This window comes from Hippoglossus hippoglossus, chromosome 24, assembly GCF_009819705.1.
Source record: "Hippoglossus hippoglossus isolate fHipHip1 chromosome 24, fHipHip1.pri, whole genome shotgun sequence".
In the NCBI taxonomy this organism is placed as follows: Eukaryota; Metazoa; Chordata; class Actinopteri; order Pleuronectiformes; family Pleuronectidae; genus Hippoglossus; species Hippoglossus hippoglossus.
Window position 1 is genome coordinate 15,242,052 of NC_047174.1, and position 24,278 is coordinate 15,266,329.

At 42.2% G+C, this 24,278-nt stretch overlaps 1 protein-coding gene across 18 annotated transcripts in view; it reads left to right on the plus strand.

Moving 5' to 3' along the window:
* Positions 1-24,278, plus strand: part of nrxn3b (neurexin 3b) — a 277,893-nt gene that overhangs the window by 83,727 nt on the left and 169,888 nt on the right. For all 18 annotated transcript variants that reach the window (XM_034579318.1, XM_034579332.1, XM_034579329.1 and 15 more), the window contains one exon: positions 935-1,318. In XM_034579318.1, the coding sequence (XP_034435209.1) occupies positions 935-1,318 (384 nt within the window). The remainder of the gene's footprint in view (positions 1-934; positions 1,319-24,278) is intronic.

Consider the following 24,278-nt stretch of genomic DNA (forward strand, 5'->3'; position numbering starts at 1 on the left):
TTTTGATTAAACCTGTTTTCATACTGTGTTCATAGATTTGAACAAAGACTGAAACTGCTTTACTCAAAGACCAGCTTGGGACTTTTATCTTAATTATTAAATTATTAAATTAAATTCTGTCCTTTCTTTAGTCTCTTTGGGATTTATTGGAGAAACAGGTGATGAATGTAAATATGTGAACTAAAATGCAACACCAGTTGAGATTCAACAAAATTATTTTTCTGTGGTGTAATTGTAAAAGTGTTCACCATGACCTTGTGGCAGCGGACTGGTTATTTTGTTGGGTGCAAACTTTTTTTTCCCTCTGCCACCCATTCTGTTATCTTGAGACCAAAATAGAGTTCCCCTGAAGAAAGACTTGAGAAAGTCAGTGATCGGTGCAATTTTATCTGCCAAACATTTTAAACCTCCACCTACGCAGACCTCATCTTAGAACACACACAGGAGTCTTGTGCTATTTTGGTCCGCCTCTTTTAACAGCTTTGCTGCCGGTGCGTTTCGGCTCCATAAATGTGGATCTCTAGTTTGTTAAAGAAATTACTAAAACTCTAGCTGCCACTTTCACACCTAGTCTTCACAATAATGAGTAAAAATGGGCCCTTGAGTTTGACATTTAGTTTGAAAATACAATTTTAGTCAGTCTCGAATATCAGTTTTGTGGAATTGCCAAATACTATAAATTGAAGCAGGTAGATGTCACTTGTTTTCAATGGAGTTCGTGCTATTGGAGGAATTTAGCAGAAGGAAGTGCGGTTCTCTGGCAGTGAGCTAAATACTCCACTAATAGAACATGACACTTCATTTCTAGAACTCCAACATGAAACCAATGTCATTATCTCACTCCTGCTGTTTTTTATAACTGATAGGATTTGATCAAATGGAAATGTACACAGCATTTTCATGGAATTTAATACTGGGTTTTTCTTCCCCTCAGGCATCATCTCAGTAAACAGCCGCCGGACCCCTTTCACAGCCAGCGGGGAAAACGAGATCTTGGACCTGGAGGGGGACCTTTATCTGGGCGGCCTCCCTGACAACCGGGCCGGCTTGGTGCTCCCCACCGAGCTCTGGACCGCCATGCTCAACTACGGCTATGTGGGCTGCGTGCGGGATCTGTTCATCGACGGACGCAGCAAGGACATCCGGCAGATAGCCCAGTCCCAGAATATGACCGGCATCAAATCCTCCTGCAACAAAGTGACGGGGAAACAGTGCGACAGCAACCCGTGCAAGAACAACGGGGCGTGTAAGGAAGGGTGGAACCGCTTCGTCTGTGACTGCACCGGGACCGGCTTCTGGGATAGTACCTGCGAGAGAGGTGAGACATCTTTACAATCTTTTTCCTCTATGTGCTGATCGTGTTTACTTCTTTCTCATAGTGATACGTCTGTCAGGGTGCTACTTGTCCGCATGCCGAAGTGCCCTTGGGCAAGATGCTGAATGTGTGAATGAGTGAATGTAAAACTGTACTGTAGAGCATATAAGTGTTCATCAAGACTAGAAACTTGTGATATAAATACAGACCAGCTACTACAGAAGGGTTTCTTAAGGAGGCTACAGCAGCTGAACTCTTTTTACGTGTTAGAATTCAGTTTTATTTATAGACGTGTGTGTATACAACAGGTTTGTTTAAATTACAAACCTGATTTAAAGACTACTTCTGATTGGAAGTAGCCTCACAAAGCTGAAATAGCGTCTCCACTCTCCTAAATGTGGTTGTAAAGTGGCCGTGATGTAGCCACCGCCTGCTAACAACAGCTTTTGTGAGCGAGTGGACAGTGCTCTGTTTCAGCTGACAGGCAGAAGTGTGACTCGGGACACTTGGCTCACAATATTTATGGAAGCTTTGCTGAAAAGATTTAATGGGATTTTTCTGCCAAGTGGCTTTGGAAAAGCAACGTCTTTTCTTTCTCTCTCTCTCTCTTGCCTGCGAAGGTTTTGAGGTGAAATTGAACTTCTGTGGTGCTGGAATGGGCTCTTCTTGTCGGGGTTTTAAGAGCTCGGAGGCATTAAGGTTTTATGAGACAGCAGAGATGGGCACACTCCGAGCTGTGGGAGAGTGTGTGTTGTGTGACTATTGTTCAGATTGTTCTTGGCTCTTATTTTACTGTATTTGCAGCGTTCACAAGTGAGCTTTAAGTACTTTTCTCAAACTGAGAGGTGTGTCAAGAAATAATGAGCGTCAGGAGAGGAGGTTGCTGCATGTGTGAGTGTGTGGGGGCGGCTACATGATAATGTGCTGTTAATGATTAAAGGAAACCAAATGAGAATAAGGATCAACATGCACTGAAAACTGCCTGTTTTATGGAACTAGTGTTGTGCCTGTTCTAAACCTGCCTGTTTAGAATGGGCTGTTCTCTTGTCCTGTGTTAGTGCTCCAGAGCTACTTCAGAATTATTTCGCGTCATTATCGAGTCCTCCTCAAACAGTTCTACAATATACTGTCACTTTTGATAGTGTGCAGAGCTTTTATAAACTCTATGGTGCACGGTGAAGTTAGAAAACTTTGCGTTCATCCTACCAGGGTTATCTGCAAGTCAATGTTTTTCATGAAATGAAACTGAATTTTCTCTATTACTGTTCATGTGTGTGGCTTGAATATAAGTTTGAATGATTAACTTAACTGGTGTTATTTTTTTTAAATAAATTGCATGTTGGCTATTACACAGGTGATTAGTTCAAAACTTTTCAAAATAAAATATCTGTAATTCAGTATAAAGCATTTCAGCAACCAAAGGAACCTTGTGCTTTTACTTTGTAGACAAATAGCTGTGAATGTCGGCCTCAGTCTGAAATGGTGAAATGAAAACAATCAAATTATCAAAATGATCTGGTGGCAATCTTAACTTAGCAACCTGCAGTAAAGGTTTAGGAAGGAATAATGAAGTAGCTTTTCTCTGAAACAGATGAATATAAAGACAGAAAGTAGGACATATGCGCTCGTGTTCAAAATACACAGTCGTAAATAATACAAAGAAAAGTTAATGTTATGCTGCAATAATGCAAAGTGCATGTCGATCTCTTCTGTGAAACTTCCACTGAGAGTCGGGTTTGGGAGCCCGAGCTGTCAGATGGAGTTAACCTCGTCTTAGCCTGACTGTTGTGTCTATTTATGTAGCAATCCCACGGTGTTGTATTTGCACAAAAGAGGGAAAAAAAGGCAGCTGTGAAGGCAGAAGTGCACTGGCAAGGAAACACTCAAACACAGAGCCTGCTGATCTCCCACCCACAGAAAGAAAACATGAAGTCACATGTCCCTAACACTTCACACAGTCCCTGCTCACTTCTTCTTCCGTCCTGTTCCGTTCCGTCCCACGCAGCGCTCTCTGAATGGTCGTATCGCTGCGTTCGGTGAGTGCTTTTGCCGCTGGGTGATAACCTGCGGGACCGTGGGTCGGCCCTCCACTTCTAGAGCTCTAGGAAAAAAGCTTCAGTTGATTGTACTTTGCACAAGGAGACAGGAGAAGTGGTAGAATTTGATAAAGTTGGTAATACTGTCATGGATGAATTCACATCTCTGGATTTTTCGTTTCTTGGTTAAATAGGAGTTGAATCCTTCTTCTAACTTGTTTGAAGGTATGTTGCTAGAAAATGAGGTTGTGTTAGTGCATACCTCACCTAGGGCTCAATTTAAATTCACTCAATCCAGATTTTTATTGGAATCTGCACTACATTGCACACACTCATATCATCCCCTAAAACATGTCAGATTTTTTTTTCATCAAGATCCCTGAATTATTCTCTGAGGATCTGGATTCCGGATTCCTTGATTCATCCCTTGATCCGGATCTGTGCCAAAATTTAATGGGTTCTTTCTTGACCCACGCCGCATCCTTCCACCAAGTTTTGTGGGGATCTGTCCTGTAGTGTCTCTGTAATCTTACTGACAAACATCAAACAAACCAACACACAGACGGACCGAGATGACAACATAGGGTAATGTCCAGAAAATCAAGTCACAGCATCTCATTGTAGAGGCGTCGCTTTTACACTTAAACTATATTTTACTAGGCAGCCAGTGAGAACAGGTGTATAACATCTGGTGGCTCTGGAGGAGCTTTTCAAAGTCTGAGAAAATGTCCCCGATGATGATACATTTTTAAACAAAATGTTGGTGGTACACACAGGAGTGAGAGAGATGTGCGGTTTAATGAAAAATACGTCAGTTAGTTCCCACTTGGCAACAACTGATCCACCCCTCTGTCGACTGCACTTATCCCTCTCTAGGGTCGCAGTGGCAGCCGGAGCCAAACGAGACAAATGATGTCATTGATAAATAAGTGATGTTAAGTTAACCCTACTAAAAAAATAATAGATATTTTAGCCCCTGCTGCTTCCATTGCTGCAAAAATCTCTTTCTTTATTCCTCTTTTTATAATCTGTCTCTTGTGAGTCCCCCCTCCCCACAGTGTATTTTGAATACTCTGCAAAGCATTCTATCAACAGCTACAGCCTGATAATTGTATATTTCAAATACTCCAGTATATCACTGCAGAAACTGAAGACAAAAAATAAGCGAGTGTTGATCATAATTTCTTAAATTAAGTCAAATGTTAATTGATTAATATATGTTGAGGCATTGTTTATAGATTACATTCTGTTGTCTAGCGATTTAGGAAAGATATCAGCATGAATAGTGATATTGTATCAACCACATATTTTACCATGGAGGTTTTTTTTAATTAAAACTTTTACTGCAGATGATAATACAGACATAACATATATATAATATATGAGATATATAAGAGCATCCTTTTGGCCTTATCTTCCATCCTTCTGTCCACCCTTCAGCTGTTCTCTGGCTTTTCCAGACCCCGTCAGTGTTTGCACAAGGCAGCCTAGATTTCCTTCTCTACATTAACTTCCTGCAGCTCTTCCTGGGGGATCAGAAATCCCTCAGAAGTGGTGTGTAGTGGGTCTGCTCTGTCGTCAGGCCCCAACCACCTGAATCACTTCAGCCGGAGCTCCTGTCAGTGCAAAAGAGCAGCAGCTTGATCCCGAAGCCCTCACAGTTTGCTGAACTGCTCACATTCTCATGCACAGCGAGGCCAGGCCACCCTGTGGAGGAATCTCATCTCGGGATGCTTGTGTCAGCGATCTTATTTCTTTTTCAGTCACTCACCAGAGCCTGTGACCACAGGTAAAGAGTTGGAAAGAAGACTGAGCAATGAATTGAGAGCTTTGATTTGTTGCTCCCTCTTCGGCGCCGGCCGCGGTGAAGACGGTCTCCGGGCGAATTCCCCCTGTGGTACAATAAGAAGCTTGCTTTGTTCCAGCAGTCACTTCCACTGTCTTCACGGCCTCTTGTGAATAAGAGTTCACCTTTTCCGTCTACTGCACTTATTCCTGAGCAATCCACGCTTTTTTGTTCTGCTGCCACACTCTTTCTGGGCTTCATCCTGACTTTGTTGACCCTAAGCAGCTATCTGCACATGAAAGTTTGCTCTCTGATGAAACTGGGAAGACAGCATCATCTGGAAATAGACCAAATGTCTGGATGTTGGCAAACGTCTGATCTCATTGGCTTCTACGTTCTCCAGCGGTTGCGTGTGTCGCAGTTTACAGTAGAATATTTCTGAAAACATCAGCCCCCTCGAGATGATGAAACCACTCCGATTTGAAATGTTGGGTTTGAAATGACATTGTATTTTCTTTCTTTCAAAACAAATGCGCTACACTTTGGAACGAGTGGGGATTGTATCAGTCGTGCTGGTAGACAAGTTGATTTTTCGTTCTCCTCCCACCTCCCGGAGCTCCCTGGTGACTATATCAAACAGCCACTAAGATGTGTTCACACATGGTGGTTGCTATTGATCTCCAGCCCGCTATATGCTGCAACAGAGAATTGTGCTTGATGAGACAAGGGTTGAAATGATGATGAGATCAGCGCTCTCCCGTGGCGTGTAACAAAGGTTATACATTTACATTACAATGATTGGCCTCTGCCGGAATGTAAATTAGCTCCTTTTGTCTGTCTTCGTTCAAAACAGTTTGCTGAGATCAGCCTACACTCTTTTTTTTTTTGTGATATTATTTAATTCAAATGGATTTCTGAGGCAGGCACAGGAAGTATTTGTCACACTGCATTAGTATTTTCATTTATAAACTCCTGAAGCCAAAGACCTCTTACATCAGCAAAAACCAAAGTCAATATGGTAAATGTATGTAAGTTTCTCTTTTAATAAGTTTGACCAACTATTCTTTTTTGCATCTAGACTCCTGGTATGAACTGCTACTAATACTAACACTGATACTACAGCAAAAGCAGAATGCAAGCCGTTACATTTTAAGAGCTTGTAGACTTAAAAACATAAAGTATAGTAGAAATCACTTAATCTGACTTCATTAAAATCCATTAAACTTCATTTCTTGGCTCCTCTGAACCACATTTCTCCTTGAGGGAAGCCCGGAGAACGTTTCATTTCTTGCTCTGAAGTTTCTGAGGGGTTCTTTCACTGTTTGTGTGCCAAAGAGATGTCTGAACTGTGGCTGTAATTTGGAGAAAAATGGAAAATAATGTGGATTGTAAAATTCTTTGATAGGCAACTCTGGGGAACCCTCAAAGTTTGATTAAAAACTTCTTGTATCACCGAGGGCACTGAGGTTATTAGAGTAAGCATTGTTGTTCCGGTGAGTTTTAGCAACCTTAGTCCAGCTTGTATTCTGAAATAAAAAATTAGTAACTGGAGCTGCTTTCAGACATGCACTGAGTGCTCCGCAGGATCTCCTGCTCTGTTCTGACGTCGACTTCTCCTGGAATCCTACGGACTGTGCAGAGAACCTCCCGCTCTGTTGTGCATATGTGAAAAAACAGACTCCGGGTAAAGTCCGTAGCCAATTCTCCAGATTTTACTTGGAGGTCATGTCTGAAAATGGCTTTAGAGTGAATTCAGTGCATGTAACAAGACAATAAAAAGAATAGGGGTTCACGGTTTCTATTTCGCAATGTTACTGTTACTGTCGAAAAAGGCTTTGAAACTGAAGTGAGATCCTTGCTTTGGGAAAAAAAAACATTTATATAAATTGTACCTAAATATACAAGTAAATGAAATGTGGGAAAACCTAAGTTATTTAAAAAGAAAAATAAACTTTAATTTTGGTGTCAGTTCAAATGTCAGCATAGGGAAGACTTGATCATGACTGAGGATTTTACTAAAGTTCAGGATTGGCCAGATTTGTTTTGTGAATATAAAGATATATTTTAGTATCAGCTCAACTGAGTTTATAGATTTGGTGTTAATTAGCTACTTTTCCCTTCTTTTCGCTTTATTGTTACTCACTAGAATAAATGATAGAACCAGAAATAACCACTGCTCTAATATATATATATATATATGGATCAAACAGATTGTCCTATAACTGTTTAAATCCTCCTCAATTATATTCAGTATTAAATGAATGTATTTGTTCTATGTGTATTCCATATGCATTCAAGTTACTCCCAGTAAACCACTGTGTACATTTTGGGGATGTAGTTTCGGCACATTTTGCACTGCTGATCATTTTGGAACTCCAAATAATGGAATCACCAGAGATGAAAATCTCAAGTTAATCTCATCATATTTGTATTAAACAGAGCACATTGCTCTGTGTAAGTTCTTCTCCTCCACTGGGGACTAAAAAGCTCACAGATTTCATTCTCTGTTTACCTGAAGGGAAATGTAAACTGACAGATATTTGAGTCTGTTTGAGGAGCAGAAGATCGTAGCAGGCGATAACTAAGACACAGAAGGGCTCCTGACTGTCCTCTGTTATAGTATATTGATAATTTCTATCTACTACCTCACGTTTTTTCTTTTTCTCTGCATCTCGTTTTCATTCTCTGTCTTCAAATCTCTCCCTCTCTTTTGCTCTCTGTGATTCTCTGTTTGTCCCTCCCCTCCTCCCTCACATAGACACACACGCACACACGTGCACACACTCGGGCTCACTCTGTTTGGCCCGTCTTCTTTAACCCAGCCCATGAGACATGACAGCACCTGTGATCAGAGGTCTTCCGCGGTATCACAGAAACAGATGTAGTGTCAGCATGTGAGCCAGGCAGTGTGTGTGTGGCTGTGTGTGTGTGTGTGTGTGGCTGTGTGTGTGTGTGTGTGTGTGTGTGTGTGTGTGTGTGTGTGTGTGTGTGTGTGTGTGTGATATGAATATCTTAACATACTGAATATGATGTGTAAAAAGCAATGCATATCATCATTCGCTGTTTCTGTGACACCATATGTGTCTATGTCTGTGCTCCGTATACGTCTGCATCCATCCACATGATTAGGAATGCCTTTTTTACTACCGCCAATGCTTGTGTGTGTGTGTGTGTGTGTGTGTGTGTGTGTGTGTGTGTGTGTGTGTGTGTGTGTGCGTGTGTGTACCAGCCAGACAGTGTCATCACTCCATGCAGTAGTGTGATACCGGGGCCCTGGCCCTGATAGACCCCTCTCGCCTGGGTAGTGACTGGAAGCGTGGCCCTGCCAAAGACCCATCTGTCTGTGATCTGCATTCAAATCGGGCAGCTTGGCTCGGTGCGGCACCAACAGGCACACGTGGCGAGGAGGAAAGAGGAGCCACTTGCTTAAAATACAACACTGCGCACACTGTTGCCCTTAGAACGATGGCACTTGTGGAAGTGATGCGTTATTTATTGAATTTCTGCAACCTGTTCTTGTTGTCTTCTTATGGGCCATTTCCTAAAGTGTGAAAAGGCTTTTATGTTACTTGCTTTATCTGCATGTGTCTAATTGGGGTGAATCAGGCGCGCGGCTGCACTTCAGTGTAGTACTTTAAAAATTGATGCTGCGAAATGATTTTCTCCTCAAATAGCTGGCGGTCGGATCCACAGAAAGTATAGAGAAAGGAAATCATTACGCTGCTGTAACGATAATGTTTCTCGGTGGGATTTCTCCTCTCTCCCTTGTCTTCGGGAGGCAGCTGGAGGCCCTGTTCCGTTTTTTGATTGTGACAGTCCATTACAAGTAAGGGTTGCCCAAATGTGAGTCCCCTGCGAGGAAAACTCAAGTAAGGCAGATTACTCCGGTTTTATTGGAGTCGGACTCGTAAGAGCTGACATTAATTCAAGACTACAGGAGTGTATTTGATGTCATCCAGGGACTCGGCGAGCTCGTCAGTCATTCAGACAGACAGACGGCGGTCGAAGCTTTGTGTTCGGAAAAAAAGTGTGTGTGTGTGGGTCTATTTGTGTGGGTGTGACAGGGTAGTTTTTAGGAAGCCGGGACGTCGCTGACAGTCGTTTGTTGCCAAGCGCCGTGCAGTTGATAAAGTAGCTCCGTTAATCAGGTAAATAGGCCTGTAATGAAGTGTGTTTGTCTCACGGTGTGCCAGCCCAGCGCCAAGCCATCCCGCTGAGACGCTCCTCTTTCTGTCCGTCGGCTGCATCTGCACGTGCACGCCACACACACGCAAACACACACCAATCCACTGGAGACAGATTGGATTGTGTCTAATGCATATTGTATTTTCCCTGACAAGACGCCACCGCCCACGTACAGTAAGTGCCTGTGTTGTCACTGCTGTCAGTACAGAGGAACAGTGATGGCTCCGGGGCCTGAGCTGACGGCTGGAAGTGTGTCCAATGCAGATCAGTGGTGACATCACTCATTATAACGCTGGCTTCCTCTTCCTTAATATTTGTGCTGCAGGCGATACACTGTTAAAACTACCACTCATTGACACATTGTTTAATTCATTCAATTATTATATTCAATTTGATTTTCAAGTCACATTGATATGAATGATTAATTATGAGAATTTGGGATTGGTAATTGGTCAGGCTCCTCTTGTTAGCATTTAGAGTAGTTTTTAGCATATCATTACATTTCTGCCTAAATTCATACACGTCCTAATCGCATCAGTCACGTGGGTTCTCTTAAGGATAGAAACTCCCCGGCACACACACCATGCAATTACCTGCTCATTTTGCCCGATGCTCATTTACAGTGGCAGTGAAATGATAGGCTGTCGCATGGCTTTTACAGTTTAATCATAGGTAGCAACTGCAGAACAGAGATTCAATGACATTGATGCTTGTCACCTTCTTACAAAGAGTCTCGGGCTTAATATTATCCTGCTGTACTTTACAGGTTGTGCTTGAAGAGTGAGAAAGGGTTTACTTTTTCAATTAAATGCTTTATTTTGCAGACGACTTTCCAATTATCGTTTGTGGCAGTTTTCCTATACTGCAAATGATACGAGGGATGTAATTATACCTTTGAAAGTGGGACTCACATAACTTTAGCTGCTTTCAGACGTGCACTGAGTACAGGGGCTGTATCTGAGAACACAGAATGTCCGGATGAGCCGATGTGAGAAAACAAGCAGGAGATCCTCCGCAGGATTCACCGGGAGCGAGTTGGCGCGTTGATGACGTTTCCAGAACGTAATAGACGCAGCAATAAAAATAAAAAAAACGACGAATATATATATATCTGTGGATGAAAAAGCAGTGCCACACAACACACCGTAGAAGGTGTCGAGAGAGCTTTTGGTGATGGGAACGTCAACAAAAACAATTGACCTCCTCAGCAGAATTATTAAATTATGTCCTGCCTCCGTCTGCTGCACCACCCCTCACCCTATCACTCTTGAGATTGTTGTTGTGAGAGACAAACTCCGGGGAAAGTCCGGACTCAATTTAACGACATCCCCTGGAGTTCATGTCTTCAGGTAGACGGCTATACAGTTTTATTAATCCATGGTGCTGACCCCGTAACGGTGATGATGCATTTAAACACAGGGTGATCAGGATTCCTTTGTAGGCTGCCATATTTTGTTCACATCAAACGTTGACTCTTGATTTGGTGGGCATGATTATTGAGGAGTGTGTTGGCTTCAATGGTCAGTCTCTTCTTAAAATGATCAGAAAGTAGGGGCATCATCCAAAGAAGGGCAGAAATGTTGGCTTCTCCCACTGCACCATCTCTGAATAAACTATTAATCATTTTCCGAACCCATTTGTATTCAGATGGGGTCAGTTGCTCAGATATGGTAAACCCTCCGACTGTGTTAGAGTGCCGTGATTCAAGTGCTTGTCTAAATGTCTCTCCCACCCACAGACTGAGGGAGCGGAGGGGGGGGGGGGGGGGAGAACAACAGAAACTAGATCTTTCTCCAAGTCTCCCTTAATCCCTGATTCCTTTCATAGCCCTTTCATAATTGCCAGGCTGCCTTTGAGTGAAACATTTCTTACGGCCAGGTACCAATTACCACCCTATAGGATTTTGAGCCCATGTCAAACTAGACCTGTGTACGTGTTCTTTTTCTGTACGTGGATCTCATCCATTGCAAACACATTACAATACCCTGTCAATCCACTGATTCTGTTTCCACATACATACACACATATATTGTATATATTAAGTGTATACTGTATATTTAATTTTCACAAATAAACAACCTGTCAAAATGTGAACCATAGTTACACTTTAATTGACTTTAATCTCCCCTCTGTGTTATGGGGTTTTGTGTTCAATTATCATATTTTAGCTTTGCTGCGTATAGTTGTTATCCCCACGTTCGGTTTCCTCAAGATTGTGAGCAGCTTTCATGATGTCACAAATGAGGTCATCTGTGTGAGGTCGTGCTGTTTGGTCTCCCTAATTCCACCTGCTCTGTTGCCGCTAATCTCCTCGCTCTGTTGAATAATAGGCTGCTAGAACTCCAGGAGTAATATTTGACACTCACCTCGTATTTGATGACCAAGTCAAGAATGTTAACGGCTGCTGATTATCACGCTCTGCTGTACATGCTTATTATGTCCTCTGGGCTTCTCAGCCGGCTCCCTGCACCGTCTCCATTTTGTACAAAGCGCTGCTGCCGCTCGTCTTATTGCACGACTACATCACCCGGTACTCGCCTCCCTACTCCGGCTCCCCGTTAGATTCCATATTGATTTTCAAATTTTATTGCTATCTTTTAAGGCCCTAAATGGCCCCGCTCCTAAATACATCTCAGATTTATTGACCTGGTGTGTGCCCTCTCGATCCGCAGATGGATCCCTGCTGGTTACTCTCAGGTAACAGCTCATGGCAAAGGGTGAGCAGGCTTTTGCTATGAGAGCCTCCAAACTATGGAAGTCTCTAACTTAGACAGACTCAGCCTTTAGCTTCTGTTGGGAGAGCTTGGAAATGGTTGCTTGTACTGACTATTCCCATTTATTGGATCATATCTGTTTTATTGTTTTTTCACTTTTCTCATGGTCTTTTGTCTTGTTTTCATTTTATCTGCCTTAAACATTGTTAACGGCTTTATGAAATGAGAAATACACCTTCCCAGTTTTAATCCTGTGTCCCTGTGTTCACTGATCATTTATCTCAAACAACATATCAACTATATGCCGAAATAACCAAATCATAGTATTTTTACATTGAGATGCCTTTCCTTTCTCTTCCTGTGGCATAGTTTCAACAGTTTGATGTCTGTTTTGATGACTCATCCTGTTCTCAGGGGAGAGGATGCTGTTAGTCAACTCTGCCACGGGGGGCGTGACGCACATTCAGCGCTATTGGCTACTGTAAATGCCAATCAACATTTGTCACAATTCCCCTCACAGGTTTGTGCTTTTATCAGGCACGTGCACATTTGAGGAACCAAATAGCTCTCTTCCATCTGTTTCAAATAGCTCCTTAAGAAAAGTGTATTGTACTATTTACTATTAACTATTAACTACACAAATTGGCCATTGAAGTTTTGTTTAAACCACAGAAGGATAACCCTAACTAAACTGAGCCGAATGGGTAACAATCAGTGAAATGGCCCTTCAACATTTCTTTTATGTTTTCCATAAAAAAAGTTTTATAATTATTTTAATCTTTGAGCAATTGTCTTTGAGTTTTTACTTGGTATTTTTTGTGGTTGACGATTTGGTTTGAATGAAGGGGGACGTCCCCTTCAAGGATGCTGATGTGAATGAGCACTGTGCAGCCACTCACCTTTCAGCACTTTTTCCATTCTGTCTCTGACGAGCTGTTGGCATTTGGAGGAAGCCATTATCGCTGAGTGTGATAGAATGAGATATACAACAGGAACCTTCCAGACACTTGTCCACTGTTATCATGAAGTGGAGAAGGAGGGCTGAAGAAGCCTTTAGAATCATTTGGTGCAGTGTTTAGCACTGGCCACGGGGGCAAGTAGGCTCCTGGTTTCTTGAATCTTTCTATGTGGAGTTTGAATGTTCTCCCGTGTGGGTTTTCTCAAGAGACTGCGGCTCCCTCCCACTGTCCAAAGACATGCAGATTGGGAATTAGGTTGATTGGAGACTCAAAATTGTGCGATGTTTGTGAGAGTGACTGGTTGTTTGTCTGTATGTTGACCCCACGCGACATTGTTGATCTGTCCAGTTCTCTGCCTCTAGCCCAATGTCATCTGGGATTGGCTCCAGCCTCCCTCCCCCACGATCCATATAAGGTTAAGCAGATAATGGGCAGATGGATGGATGACATCATTTGTTGCCGCTTATAGTTTTGTCACCTAGAGTGAATATAAATTCATCTTTCTCGCACATTATCATGTTAATTTGAAGGAAACAACTGATTTCTATTGTGTCTCTCATTTTGGGTTGTCTTTATTATTTAATCCAAATTATTTAATAGCATAAACATCCCTCCATTTCTCTCCCAGCCCATTGTACTGTAACTCCCTCTTTAAACCAACGCCTTTGCCTTGCCCTCGCCTTTTCCCCAGCCCCACTTCTCCGCGTTAACGGGGTGATAAGCACCTTTGCCGGGACATTTATCTCCGCGTACAGAGAAAATGACACTTCAAGGTCTGCCCTGACTAACAGGCCGGCGCTCACATACATACACGGGACAAATGGGGGAAGGGTGTAAAATGGAGGATAGCTAAGACGAGGAAAATGGAAGAAAGGCGAATGAGGTTGAAAACACAAAGGAAGGACGGTTATAGAAAGGGACGGCTGGAGACAGATGAGGGGCAACAAATTAGCTGGAGAAGAATAGTGAAGCAATTAGACTTTTAAAAGCTGGATGTTGGACTTCAAAGCGTCTGATGTATAGATTTTCCACCCAGGCCTTGACAGCGGTTTTAAGTATTATATCCAGGCTTTTATACACACTTTTACGGGGTTTTCTTGTAGATTAAATCCAAAAGAATTCCTAAATCATGTCAAACTTTCTTTAATTTCTTTTTGCTTTAAAATCTATAGTCAGAGATTTTGACACACATAGCGTGACAGTACAGGCTCACTGGCGCTGGATGTGGTAACTGATTCGCATCATTTAGCACATGATGCCTCTGTGGTGCACTGCAGGTGGTAGATTTGAAGCATCAGCAGCGGCTCCACCTGCAGCTCCCCATTACAACTAATGCTACAATATCACATTCGCTTTACGGTGATGATGATCCGTCTGGCGCTGTTAGTGAACCAGAGAGTTTTATTTTATTCATTCAACCTGTCTGCGATGACACATCTGAAATCACTCATTCTTCCTGAAAACTGGAATATTTGTTTCTCCTCTGGGGGTGCAGCTAACAAGCATGCAGCGTGATTGACAGACACATTCCTCCAGGAAAGAAATGCACAAGCATATGTCATATCAAGCTGAATGATAAATGTAGTGTGTTTCCTTATTGGAGCATAAAAATAACATATTTTTATTTTTAAATCCTTACCTCTTGAAAGGTGTCAGGACTCGCAGTGACGCCAGGAGCTGTTTGATTAAGTTTGGAGTGAACGCATCGAGGTGCAGGCTGAGCCATTGAAAACAATATGTTCATGTCAAAGCTCAGAGCCTTTATCGTCAAAAACGTTTCTTCCCGTGGATTCTGCCTCATGTTTGAATAGAAAATTGCTCGTTTTCAAGGGAGCAAATTGAAGCCCTGAATTATTCTTATTATTAGTGTATTATGTCTCGTCCCATTTTGACACATTTCCCACATGACTGCAATTTGCTTGTCGTTTTTTCTCAATCTTATGATACACAGCGGCACATATACATATCAAAGCCGAAGTGTCGAGAGCGTGTTTGCTCGCATATGTGTGTTAATCATGCTTAATAAATCTTATTCCATTTGAAGCTGTTTGTAGAAAATGCTCAGGCCTGCATTTAAAAAAAAGAAGTAATATTTCCCAGTCCCATCATTGAAAAAACTGACCCCAGCTTTGCTCCTCTTGCTGTTGAACATTCATTGAATTGAGCAGAATAACGAGTTTGGTATCTTCTGCATTATCAAGCTTGAGCACGAAAGTTTCTTTCGCTGAAATGGATTCATGCTAGTTTCACTTCAATTTTCTCCTCCCATTCGCTGAGATGATGGTTTTGCAGAACGATTGTCCCTAATTGATTGGAGGTCATGTCGATCGAGTTCTAATTCTCGTGGATGGCAGCTGCGGTCATTTTTTCCGGCACACGTGCAGAACATGTCCTCTGCTCCCCTGCTGAGGAGATTTGAGTTGCCTTCCATTAAAGATGCGCGCAGGACAGACTCGTGGCGAGCTGACAGTCGTCCTCCTGTGCTGGAACACTATGCCAGTGGTGCCTGACGTAACTCGGCCCTTCCGATTCATATAGCGGAAATGGAAAGAAACAAGAAAAGTCCGGGGTAGTAGTAGATGGATGGAAATGGAGAGCAAGAGAGACTTGCAGACTGAATTGTTGAAAATGCCAGAGAGTGGAGAGATTTGTGTGACAATGTTTACGCAGGAGAGGAACAGATCTTCCTGCACTTTAAAAACGATCTGTTTGTTTCCGTTTTTTCGCTGCTTGGAACATTATGCTGTTGCTCCCTAATCCCCATTTGTAATTAAATGCGTGCTTAGGAGCTGTGCTGGGTTATGTAAACCCTGACTCTCATTGTGGCACACTAAGCTGAATAGGGAAGACGCATAGGAGCGTGCTGCATCCATCTTTCCCTGCTTTCTGGGTCTTGTGTCTCATTTCAGTCTTCGTCTTTTTCCCCCTCTTTCTGTCAAACGGACACTCACACGCTGTCCCCTTCCTTCTACTGTATGTGGTTTTCTCTCTCTCTCTCTCTCTCTCTCTCTCTCTCTCTCTCTCTCTCTCTCTCTCTCTCTCTCTCATACACACAAGCAAGAGAGAGATAAAGAGAGAGAGAGAGAGAACACACACAGAGGAAATCAAGCCTTCAGTGCTCGGCCATCTGAGAAATTGACAAGTCTCCAAAGCTCTCATGGCAGCAGAAGGAGGTTTCCCAGTGAGACTAACTGATTTTTACGATTTAAAAAAAGGGGGGAAATGACTCTATATACTACTTTACTGGATATAGCACCTCGCCCTCTCCGGGGTTAAACGAAATAGTCATGATTGTATGTTTTATAAAAATGGCATGAATTAGCATTTTTACACACTTGTGTTTTAATGCCTCGAGAGACACTCTGGTAACTTGATTTATTTGTTTTGCAACATGATAATCAAGGACTATGTCTGCCATATGTCAGTCAGCTTGACTGTCTTAGCTTTTCTCATCGGCCCATCCTAAGTTGCAGTTTCATAAATTCAGCTCCTTATATTTCTTAATATTCAATCGCTTCTTTAGGATTATTCGTTTTATTTTGTCACCTTCCTCCGTCTTTCCTGCTCGTGCTTCCATCTCATCTCCACCCTGTTCATCTCCCAACAACTCAATGAGAAGTGCAGTTGAGAGCAGCAGCTGGCTGTCTTTGACTTTACTGCCCCCCGATGGATCTGTGGGTCACTGGCTGTGTGTACGCACTGCATGTTTGTTTGTGAATTAGAGTCTTTTCTTTGTAGTGATGTGTCCAGGATGTGAGCGGTCCAGTGCTGGCTTTGTTGAAAGTTAGTGAGATTACATTTGCCGAGGCGAAACGTATCCTGGTGCACACACATTGTATCCGATTGAGCATCAGGGAATAACAGGAGAGTTTTTTTCCCTATGGAGTACTATAATTGTCGCTGCTGTACGTTTCATTTGCAGGAGGCCCTGCTCAGGATGCCAGATGTGGGGGAGTTTTACAGCAGTTTGAGCGTATTGCATTTGTCGAACACGCTGCCGCACATGAGGCAAAGTTACGAGTCAGGTTCCATGATATTTAGAAAAGCTAGATGAAAAGAAAATCTACATGGAAACTGACTGCTCTTCTCCCACACTGTTTCCTTATCTAGATACAGTAACTTCTAAACCTCTCAAATCATACTGTCAGTTTTATAGATTCAGACAGTAGTGAATGTACTGGCCTCACACACACACTCACTTACTCCGCCCACAATCTCAGGGCTTGTAATGTAGTACTTTTTTTTCTTTATTCTGAAAAAACACGTTACTAAACACTAACATTAAATGTATTTACTGTCTTTATCAGCCATTAGCAGATGCAACAACAGAATGCACGGTCAAGTTGTGAAAAACTCAGCAAGGGCAAAACCATAAATCAAACCTACTTTATCAACACATTCTCCCAGTGGAAAATCCCAGGGGCTCAAGAAGTTGCAGAAAGCATCTGTTATTTTCACAAAGTTTAGTCACCGGCTCTAAACACAAAAGTCTGAAGGAATAGCCACCCGCCCGTTTTTTGCTCTCCTAACTGAAGTGTTGTATTACACCATTTTCTAAGGCCTTTGGGCATATGTCCCATGGGACCCTTTGGCCCAATCATGGATAAATATAGAAACAGTTGCTCAGAAATACGAATAACATTCTCATGTCAGTTTGTTTTATTTTCTGGCTTTATGGCTGTAATTTCATGATCAGGATGAGTGCAACACATGCAGTAAATAGCTGTTACATTTCATTGTTAACCCATTGTTATGGCGACTGTCAAGAAAAGAAAAAGAGATGTGGAATGTTGCAGTTTTTGTTGAAGTAAAAGACAACCCAGTGTGCCTAGTTTTAAGGGATGTGGTCGCATTGACGAAAAAGGCTAAACTCAATCGTCAGTACAGCTCAGGGTTGGATGATTTACAAGCACAAAGGAGCTTGGATGAAGTGAATTCACTTTGGTGGAATTCAGTGTTCCCAACAAGTAGCTTTCACAAGATTCAGGCAGAGTAAATGCTACGGAGGTGAGTTATGTGATGCACAAGTCAATAGCTAAGAAGTTGGAACCTTGTTCAGAAGGAAAACTTTGTTGTGTCTGTTGCAGGGCTGCTTGCACGTGACAAATTAATATTGTTCCAAAGTAAACATTGTTCCAAAGTAACATTGTTCCAAAGTGACAGTTTATCTTGAAGAACTGTCGCAGTTCATTTTACTGATATGGCAAGACATTTGAAGTTGTTTGCTCTGAAATGAGATGAATCAACAGACGTAACAAAAGTTTGATCTGAGGGAGGAATCACTGTCTATTTAACCCACTTGTGGGACTTCCAAAGGTGAAGATTTGTTTGTGCAGGTTGTTTTGGCATAGACCAGCTGCAAAATGCATCAATATCAGCATCATCATCAACATCGTCATCACTACCATCTGACATCGGACAGACTAAAGAGAAACAGTTCTATTGTTCACATTAGAGAGGAAATAATTTAGTATGAATGATGTTAGAAAAATTGAAAAGGCCCTTGACAGGAAACAATGTTCCCTCCCCTGTTCTGATGGTAAACCGTTGCCCTCAAGTCACCACCTGGCTGTGCCCTGAATTATACTTTCTGGCCTAAGTGAGTCTCTGGCCAGGCGGCCGTGTGCCTCCATAGTGCCCTTTTGTTTGACACATGTGACCTTCTAGTTGGCTCAAGTGGCGCTCTGGGTGCTCTAAACCTTCACATAGATCCAGCACTAAAGGTAACTGCACTGCAGAGGTGTCACCCTTTTATTTTTTCACCTCTGAGTCTGTTTACACCACTGGTTAAGGTCAATGTGCGGGGTATTTATAGTTTGCAAATTGTTGTGTATGTGTGTGTTTATTTTTGCACACAGTGACCCATGTGTGTCCGTGTGTGGAGCTCCCCGCTAAGCAGGAGCATTACACCCATAAATCATCACAAACTGTCACTTATTAAAACTTCAACATCCGTCGGGTCAAATCCAGCAGCTTGGCTTCGAGTAATCCATTTTAAGGTAGCATAAGCTCGCGGAGCGCCTGTCGAGGAATGCTGTTCTATGACGTTTACCATCGGTGGGGTTAAGCCAACAACACCGTGGGAATGATGCAGTCGCCGTGGTGTTCCTGGCCCAGAATACACCAAGAGTAGATAGTATAGTATGATGTCCATTACAAAATCATCCTCAAAGTTAATGTGCAGGGGCTTGTTTCGGCTACCGATTGTATCTGTCACATGTTGATAAAGCTCTGGGGATTTACCTTATCCGTGTGTAAAGCCTATTCAATATGTCTTATGCACAAAACCGCTTACTGTTTCATACCGACGCTACACCACCCCTCGTGATTTTTGATGTCCTGATAAATTCATCTCAGCCCGCTTATTGAGCACGGCAGAATATCTGGTAATCCCTGTGAACACACTGACCTCCTCTTGAGTTTCACTGTCTGCAGGGGATGCCATTCTTCAAAGTGCAGAGCACCAGTTCTTGAATCTGTATTGAGTTAGAACAGGAGCAATAAAGCGAGAAGAGGAGATTAAAAATATTTGGTGTTTGACTTTGTTAGTAAACCACATGTCTATGGATACTAGTGTCAATGCTAATGTTTCTGTGTAGACTAAACGTGGCAGCTCTCCAAAAGTAAAGCATGAGAGTCCCTTTCGCCCCCTGGTGGCTGTCTGTAATATATCTTAATATCTTAAACCCCTCCTCCTGCATGTTAGTGGATGGGACATTGATAAAGCTAAAAAGTCAAAGTACATGTTAATTGAAGTTTTTTTCAAAGAGGGTTTCTGTCATTTTAGGTAAATCTTATCACACGTCAGTTATAATTATATAATTATATCATAAAACGTCACGATTGATAGCTGAGACTGACTCACGATTGGTCTAGTGCATGTATTAACAGGAAGTTGACACTTCCGCTCCCCCAATTGTTACGACTTGGACTCATGCTCTGGCACAAGATGGCAGCGTTGATATGCAGGATATTTTAGCTTCATTTTTGGATAGTGGGTTGAAGCATAGACGTCACATCCATCTTCAAGTGGTTTGGATGGTTTAACTGGAATATAGATATAGTACAGTGTGATTTGTGGGATATATTTTTGTGTGTGCATGTGTGTGCATGCATATGTCTCCAGAGTGTATCACACGCTGAGGATTACTGGAGATAATATACACAGCCAATAGCCTCTTTGATTGAGGGCATTTCCTGCTGCCGTTATGTGTATACACATAGCGCACAGCGCACACTTGGGTGTTTGTTTGTGTGCACAACCACACCCATACATATATATATATATATATATACAAAAAAGGAGAGAGAGGCACACTTAGAACTTGTAAGAGTCTTTATCAATGTCCTTATCCTTGCTGTCAGGATGAGGATATGATTTTTGAACTTTAAAGGCTGACAGCAGTGTGTATGTGCGAGCGTAAGTGTGTGGCTGACAGGCATTCACACAAAACGCCACAATGACAGTCAAGGCCCTTGTTGGTTTGTTGATCAAAACAAAGACTTGTCACTCTGTTAGGGGGAAAAAAGAGATTAGATAATCCTGCTCAGCACAGCCAAGGCAAGTAAATAATGGGAGCACTGAGAGAGGAAAAATGGAGAGAGAGAAAACAGATTTCAGAGTTTGAACAGAACTAAACCGTGTGTGTGTGTGTGTGTGTGTGTGTGTGTGTGTGTGTGTGTGTGTGTGTGTGTGTGTGTGTGTGTGTGTGTGTGTGTGTGTAGAGTCAAATAGCTTTCACTGGTCTACTCCCCCTTTTTATAGCCTAAACATTTGTGAAGCTTCTCCCTTAATAGCTTCCCTCCTCCTCCATCTTCTGCTTCAATTGGACTACTAATTATGTAAAGTGTGGCGCTTGCTCGAAAACACACAAATACATACATGCACTCACATGCACAGACTGACAAGAAGCAGCGTAATCACCATCTGAAATGACATCCTCACTGCTGCTGATCTCTCATTTAAGAAATATCAAGTTGCAGCGGCTGCTTTACATGCCACTCTGTGTGTGTCCATATGTGTGTGTTTCATGGATGTAATGTTGCATCCATACAATTGTAAAGGCACTTACACTGTGATTACATGGAGTGCAATCTCATGCAGTATCTTGCTGAGGCTCATTATCAGCTTGACATTAGCTGTGAATGGCTATAATCACAGCAGCAGTCTTCTCCATTTCCAGAGATTGATCTTTAATATTCCACAAATGTGAAGTGATGTCTGGCTCAGCGGCTCAGCTGCTTCCACGTCTTTACACCTCTGACTAGTGAAGCTTTGCACAATACTGTGGCTACGACTATGAGGTCTGAGATACCGTGATACCTACTATTCTAACTTAAAGGGAGATTCAGACTTCATACAACATGAGTTTACAACCTCTACACCCTTGTTCATTGGTTTGTTTGATTGTGAATGGAATTATGAAAAAAACTACTGGACAAATTTCCATGAAACTTGATGAAAGGACGGGACATGGGCCAAGAAAGAACCAATTGCATTTTGATTTTTTAATCACTTTCTGTAACATTGTGAGATAGTGTGTTTTTTTTACATAGCCCAGATTTTCCCAGGGAATAATTCATGGGACTCTAAGGGGAAAAAACAGGCACATTTAGGGAACTGATATCTTTCCATGTATTTAGTGTATAATTTTTATGTGGTTTAATTAAATTTAAGGGGACTCTTGGTCCTTGCCAGAGGTCTACAATCTACTGAGGGCCATTCTACATTCATGTTTGAGTTTTTTCCATCACTGCTGTTGTTAATAATAGCATTGTAAATACAAAGTTAGTTACTGAGATCTAGTAATCAGCTACATTGGTTGAGAAGAAATAACAACGCAGCAAAATAAATAGCTTGACATTTTGGATTTGCCTCCTTTGACAAAATCACTTAAGCTTATGTTCGCTTATTGTTGCATTAAGACTTTTGATTAAGTCACTTCCAATAAATTAACATTGTTGGTGGCCACAGACTGGCAAGATGTTGACATTTCGATCTGGTGTCTGCTATTCTTGTTGTTGTCGAGTTTTATTATTGTTAATGGACTACTCGTCTCATTACTTGGGCAGAAATACTGCACATTTGACACAGCGAGAAGTATTGTGTGAAGCAGGGAAGTGATTCTGTCCCATCAATCATGCAATTTTTAGAGAAGTATCTGCCCTAACCCTCAGTTGTTCTAAATAGACTGTGGTTTGTTGTGTTCAGAATAAACTAAGCCCTCTGTCTGTTTTGGTTTACAGCCACTCAAAGCCGAGAGAGTCATGCGGTGTGAATCAAATACATCGAACTGAAGTCAACCCCAAAAGCCCCTCTCCTTTCTAACGCAATAAAAATCCATTTGACTATGACACAGCCGATCCCTGCTGAGAGTGATCAATGACAGTCAGACGTGATTGGGACCACTTTGCCCCCCAAAAGGATGATGTGCAGCAAAACAGCCCTCTGAAATTGGCTGCTATTATTCTGGGGCTTACTTGAAAAGCAACAGCGCAGTGTTGATGGCGGAACAGTGAAGCATACTGTTAAACTGATTCTTGAGGCTATTTGTCAACCATAAACAGCTTAAACCAGGTAAAGCTGCAAATCAGTCCCAATTTGCTCGATTTGTTTTTTGTAAATATCCCTCAGTTCATGAATAAATATCTGGGAAATGATTGACGTTCCGTGGCGGAGCAGTGGTGCAGTAGTTGGCACTCACAGCAAGAAGGTTCCCGCTCCACGCGGTCCACAGGGCCGATACCCACAATCATGCTTCTTCAAGCAAACAACACAAGCCCACACTCCACAGATCCCAACAATATCTTTCTTATCTTTCTGCGACCAACACTCACTGAAGCAGCAGCAGAATAAGATAACAAATTATACTTCACATCAAAGACAACCTTAAGTTTAGGACTTACCTCTGATGTTTTGCCACGATAAGTTTTGTTTTAGTCCATAACTCTGGGAAACAACTCTGAGGTAAAACTTCTCTAACTTTGCTCTGCTTCACTTTATTAGCATATAATGTGGCCCAGATAACACACTATGGATTGCAAGAGGTTTATGGACTACAACTGGATGATTCAATAGGGGATAGTCACTCTAAGAATGTAATATTTTGTTTGAAATTAAGTCTTTCAAATTAGATTATCGGAAAACATGAGCATTTTTCACTCTTGCGGGAACAACTCTCACATTCAGCAGTTGCAAAATGATCCGGTGAGTTCACCCTCACCAAAACTATGAGCATGTACAATGAGCGTCGCTCTCTGGGGTTGGCTCCAGCCCCCCATGCAACCCTCAAAGTTGAGGGATATAGATAATGGATGGATGGATGACATGAAATGCTAACATGCTAAGTAGGATTCACATTGTTGTGTATTTCTCCCACCTGTTGGTTCCAGTGCATTAGTATTCCAACTTGTGGGGCAGGTCCCACCCACTTAATTCCAAGTGTGTGCCAAGTCCTCTCAAACTCCAGAGAGGACATCGCACTTTGTATCACGGCGTGCTTTTCTTTGCCTCCTCCTCTTGTCTCTTTGAGTTTTCTGAGCTTTAGATTGACTCTCGCCACGTTTCCTCTCCTCTTGTAGTGGGAGCCTGGGACCCGACCGGGCCCACAAATCAATATATGCCTCCGACAGTTTGGGGATCCATCTGTGAACCGCCCATGTTTATTTTCTTTTTTGTTTTATGCGTGTGTGAGAGACCGAGACAGAGCAAAGGAGACATGAAGAGGGACAGAGCCAGAGCAATTTAAAATTGACTAGAACAATAGTGAGCCAAGGTTTCATTATCCTCCAGGCTACAGTCGACAGCTTGTTCATAGAATGGATTTTAGCCTGTAAAGCCACTCAGACAAATGTGGGGTTTTCTTTTCTTTTCTTTTTATCGCAGGGCACGTTTTGGTGAGGTGAACGGTTCAGTGATCTCACATTACTTCACAACTTTTGCAACAGATCACACGGATTTGACATTTAAGCCAGCGGTGCATAGCATTTGTCTCCCCCTATTGTCAGGGAGAGTTATTACATTGTGAAATGCCGTGAAATTCTCTCAGCTCCTAAACAATAATCACCTCCACCCCCGACGAGGTTATGTTTTTGTTTGCGTTTACTTGTTTGTAAGTAAGCAGGATTACGCAAAAACTAATCAACCGATTTCCATTATATTTTGTGGAGGGGTGCGGCATGACCCAAAGAAGAGCCAATTATATTTTAGTGCAGATACAAGATTATATTTTTTGGAGCGTTTTGCAATATCCACTCCACTGAGTGTCATCCTAGCTTATTACT